This window comes from Egretta garzetta, unplaced genomic scaffold, assembly GCF_000687185.1.
Source record: "Egretta garzetta isolate BGI_Z169 unplaced genomic scaffold, ASM68718v1 scaffold225, whole genome shotgun sequence".
In the NCBI taxonomy this organism is placed as follows: Eukaryota; Metazoa; Chordata; class Aves; order Pelecaniformes; family Ardeidae; genus Egretta; species Egretta garzetta.
The window spans coordinates 192009-193844 of record NW_009259684.1 but is presented as its reverse complement, the minus strand read 5'-3'; the positions used below and the strand labels follow the sequence as shown (position 1 = coordinate 193844).

The 1836-nt window shown below is 48.1% G+C and overlaps 1 protein-coding gene across 1 annotated transcript in view; it reads right to left on the bottom strand.

Annotated features, from left to right (window-relative positions):
• Positions 1 to 1355: 1355 nt before the first annotated feature.
• LOC104126166 (homeobox protein Hox-C12) overlaps positions 1356 to 1836 on the bottom strand; it is a 1590-nt gene continuing 1109 nt past the window's right edge. The window contains exon 2 of the mRNA XM_009638694.1: positions 1356 to 1594. Within this exon, the coding sequence (XP_009636989.1) occupies positions 1356 to 1594 (239 nt within the window). The remainder of the gene's footprint in view (positions 1595 to 1836) is intronic.

The following is a 1836-nucleotide window of genomic DNA, read 5'->3' as shown; positions in this document are numbered from 1 at the left end:
TCTGTTTGCAGCCAGCCAGGGAGGTAAAGGAAGCATCGCCCCTGCTAGGAAACTGCAGGTTTTTAACCTGATGGGCAGCTGGGGAAGGGCGAAATAAGGTGAATGAGACAAATTTCCTCTTAAAACCCCCACAATCTCATTTAAAAAAAAAAGAAAAAAATAATAATTGAGATAGCAGCACCCAGGCAACAAAGCGCATCACCCCAGTTATCCCAGGGAAGGGGAGATGCGGCTGGCTCAGACTCCAACAGGCTGTTACCGCCGGAGGGGACAGAAAAAGAAGGATTTGGGGATTTTTTTTTCTACCTTGCCATCAATAAACACAGCACACATACTCTGTTTGCAGAGCTGTTGCAAAGAAACATATATATATATATATATATTTTAAGTATTTTTTCCCCCCTGGCAGGGTTTTCTAGGGGGTGAGGGGGTGCGTTTTCCTTCTCCTTGTGACATTCTGGCGTTGAGGACACCACCACCGCCTTCACCGAAGCCTCCTATCTATAGGGACATGGTGTGATACGCATACCTCATATATTACACAGATATATACCATATACACCGCATATATACACAGCCTTTGTCTCGCGCCTCGTCCTAGCCATCCTGACCCAGCCTAGAGATACTCATTAGCCACAAAGCTAATTTAGGCTGAGAAAAAAACCACATCTTGGCTCACACCGTCCACTGGGAAAAAAAAAAAGCATCTTCCATAAGGATGAGGGGCCGGTGGTTTAAGACAACATCCCCCATCCCTTCCCCTATTTAATTTTTTTCTTTATTCCTTTATTTTTGCTACTTTTTTTCCCTCCCACCTTCCCACTAAACACCGACCCAGCCCTAAACTCTGCGTGGCAGCCCGGGAGAGGGTCCAGGATCCATCCTCAGCATCCTCCCCCCAGCCGAAGCCGGGTGGGGGTTAAAGGGGGGGTGGGAGCCCCGACGGTGCCCGGCGCTGCACATGAGCCCTACCTGTGCTGCTGGCAAAGGAAAAGCCGTAAAGTCGGACTCAAAACCTCCCCTTCATCCCGCCGAGCATCTCTGGAAGCCGTCTGTCCCCCCGCGGTCCCGGCGGAGAAGATGTATTATTATTATTTTTTTTTTCTCTCGCTGTCGGGTTTCATATTTTAAAGGGAAACTGGTTATTTATTAATATTATTCCTTTATTCATTGATTTCTGGGTAGGGAGGGGTGGGGGGGGATTAAAAGTGATCAGGTAAAGTCCCGGGAGCTCGGGTGAACGCTAGAGAGTCTATGTGGGATTTTTTTTTACTTCTGGTCCTTTTTTTATTTATTTTAATTTTGGTTTTGTTTTTTTTTTTTTTTTAATACCCGACACGGACGCTTTTAAAACTTTAAAAGAAAGAAAGGGCTTGCTCTCTCAGGAGGAGTCTTTTCTTTTTCATACGCCGGTTCTGGAACCAGATCTTCACCTGCTGGTCGCTCAGGTTTAATCGGTCTGAGAGCTCCCTCCTTCTTTGGCGAGTAATGAATTCATTGACCATAAACTCCCCTTCCAGCTCTGCCAGCTGCAGCTTGGAATAGGGTTTTCGTTTTTTCCGGGACCGTGTGTGCATCGGGTACCAAGGAGCACCTGGCAAAGGGGGAGCGAGAGTTGAGCACTTGGCAAGGAAAAAAAAAACCAAAAACCCAAAACCCAAAAAACCCCCCAAAACTCCTCCTTTTTAAAAAAGGGGGCACCCCACAAGCCCTTCCTGCACCTATTCCATGGCCCAGCTGGTTCCCCGCTGTTGGGGGTGCTTAGGGATGCTCCCAGGGCCACGGGTGATGCGTGGGGCGAGCAGAGGCAAGGGAAGGTGGGGAGCGTTATAAGCG